Source organism: Puntigrus tetrazona, chromosome 18 (assembly GCF_018831695.1).
Source record: "Puntigrus tetrazona isolate hp1 chromosome 18, ASM1883169v1, whole genome shotgun sequence".
In the NCBI taxonomy this organism is placed as follows: Eukaryota; Metazoa; Chordata; class Actinopteri; order Cypriniformes; family Cyprinidae; genus Puntigrus; species Puntigrus tetrazona.
In genome coordinates this window covers 15,034,789-15,037,288 of record NC_056716.1, presented here as the reverse complement: position 1 = coordinate 15,037,288, position 2,500 = coordinate 15,034,789, and the positions used below count along the sequence as shown (strand labels likewise).

The following is a 2,500-nucleotide window of genomic DNA, read 5'->3' as shown; positions in this document are numbered from 1 at the left end:
CTGACGGCACCCATTGCCGAGACACCGATGCAGAGGCGCGTTTCTCCAGATCTGAAGGTGATACACACCCGTCTGCGTCTCGGGCGGCCTGAGGATGAGCACGCTCATAAACAACTCCTCACTCATCTCAAAATCCAGTTCCAAAGACTAATACGGTAGCATATGCATTGCTCGTGTTGTTAATAGACAGGAACTCATCCTCATACGGAGCCCGTTTTAACACAGGTGCTTCATAAATGTTCCCTTTTGGTCAAGTTTTGGCATCATTTTTCAGGATTTCACGAATTAGCGTCAGAATCCGCCACCCGCTGTAACAAGCGTCGTAATAAGCGTCAGCATCATCCTCTCCAGCTGCCTCACCTGTGCAGGATGACCGACCCTAAACCCTTCCTACACCCTCAGCCGAGCACCGCCGCGTCTTACTGTCATTTCCTGACAGAGATTTGCCTGAGAGACTCTAAAAAGCCTTTCACGTAAACCTGACGGAGTGTGAACCCTACATTAAACATGAAGAGAAGACGCTGCTCTATAGCTTCGCTCTCCATCGACCAAATCCTTACCTAAAGCCCACCGAGATCGTTGACCGTCCGAGCCTCCAAAAAAATGGCTCCGGTAACACTTTATAAAAACGTGTAAAAAATACATAAGCGACGTTAAATATTGATAGGAGCTGAAATTATTTATCGTGTGAGGGACAGACCACGTCAGTCAAAGTCACAGTTTGGCATCATTGTGCAAAAATAACGGACCAATCAGATTCAAGTGTTTCTGTAAAATCCAACTAGGTTCACTTTATGAAGGTTTTTATGAAGTGTTCGCGGTATTTCGTGCATGCAGCCGCTGCTTAGGAACCCGTATAAATCACGTCGGCTTGGGAACAGATGTGAGCGGCGACCACGTTACGTTTCTAATTAGCATTCTGTCACTTGATAATAAAGTGCCCAAAGAAGAAGAGAAAAAGGTTGATTAATCAGCTATCATCACCAGGAGACATTTCCAGCTGTGCATCATTTACACATCTTCTTTTTTATTTCGGTGCTATCTGAATTAGAAACAAAAAATGTATATATTTTTAATAACATTAAATAAATTATTATTATTTTTAAATTATTTATTATTTAAGTATGATTACGACTGTTCCTGAAAAATCATTACATAGTACAAGATTGTGTTTATTGCATTATCTGCAACAATAATCGCTGTCTTCTGCTCACATGCAGCGCTTGACGGATGCTCTGCGGTGAATGGGTGCCGTCAGAACGAGAGCCCAAAGAGCTGATAAAAACACCACGATGATCCACAGCGCTCCGGTCCGTCCGGTAAGCATCGGAAGGAGTGAAAAGTTGTGTTTGTATGAAATAAATCTTTAAAATCTAAACACAAAAACTGTTCTTTCTGTAAATAGAGGGGGGAAAAGTCAATTTCCTGTTGTCTCTGGCATCACTTGCAAATGGTGCTTGATCTGTGGCTCTACAAACACATCTTTTCACTTCACAAGACCTTCACCGATGGACTGGAGTTCTCTGGGTTCTTCTCATTCGGTTGGTGAGCAACCCATAAATGAATTACAATTATTTTTTTTTTTCCACGTGACTATTAAACCCTTTCGAATCTCCCATTTTAAATGCATCCCACAAAGTTTGGAGACGCATCTTTAATAAACAAGAGTTTCAAAGATGATAAAATGCCTTGCAACTTTCACTTAGGTATCTCTCGAGCGCCAGCAAGCAGAAGTTACACGACAGCACATTATAATCAGCATCGTTGCGATTCAAATATGTCTCAGAATACGATTTAGTGATGAAGATGTCATACCTGGGCTGCCATCAGTGATAGCTCCATGCTCTCCTGCTCGTAGCCGCTGATGTTGACGTGAACTCGCGTCTCCGTCTCTGCTCTGTGCGCGCGCCCCAGTTTCTAAATTCGGCTGCGGACGTGCACGCGCACGCCAGCGTCGAAGAACCACGCTTTTTCTTTCTTTGACGGTCAAACACACTGACACTTAAACCACCACTTAACAAACTTTGGCCTTTAGACAGAGCTTTTGTCACGCGAATTATAAGGAGCTAGTTTCTAAATCAACAGCCTTTTTGTCCTTTATTTAACCATGCAAAAAAAAAAAAAAAAAAAAAAAGATATGTTTAATAATACTAGCTCCAATAGCAATTCACATTTCAGGACATAAACACAATTAAAACATAGTTAATTCTCTTTCTATAACGGAACCAAGTTGTACCTTTATTTTCATCCATAAAACTGAGACAGCCTATTTCTATTCTGTCATTACCTCAGTTATAGTATCCTGTTACAGCATCGTATGTCATAAAAATGAACATTAATATCTCCTTTTAACAATGGTGATAACAAAAAGCAGACCTCCATGTATTTGTGAGTTCATTTAAACGTATTTATTTTGTTCATTAAATCCGTCAAAGGGGCGACAATGTAATCTGCTGCTGACTTAAAGAAAATGCATTGATGAAACCAAACCTCACGTACA

General features: G+C 41.1%; 1 protein-coding gene across 1 annotated transcript in view; it reads right to left on the bottom strand.

Annotated features, from left to right (window-relative positions):
* LOC122362588 (uncharacterized protein C14orf132) overlaps positions 1–1,900 on the bottom strand; it is a 12,505-nt gene extending 10,605 nt beyond the window's left edge. Inside the window, exon 1 of the mRNA XM_043264122.1 lies at positions 1,816–1,900. Within this exon, the coding sequence (XP_043120057.1) occupies positions 1,816–1,842 (27 nt within the window). The 5' untranslated portion in view covers positions 1,843–1,900. The remainder of the gene's footprint in view (positions 1–1,815) is intronic.
* Between the last annotated feature and the right edge of the window lie 600 nt (positions 1,901–2,500).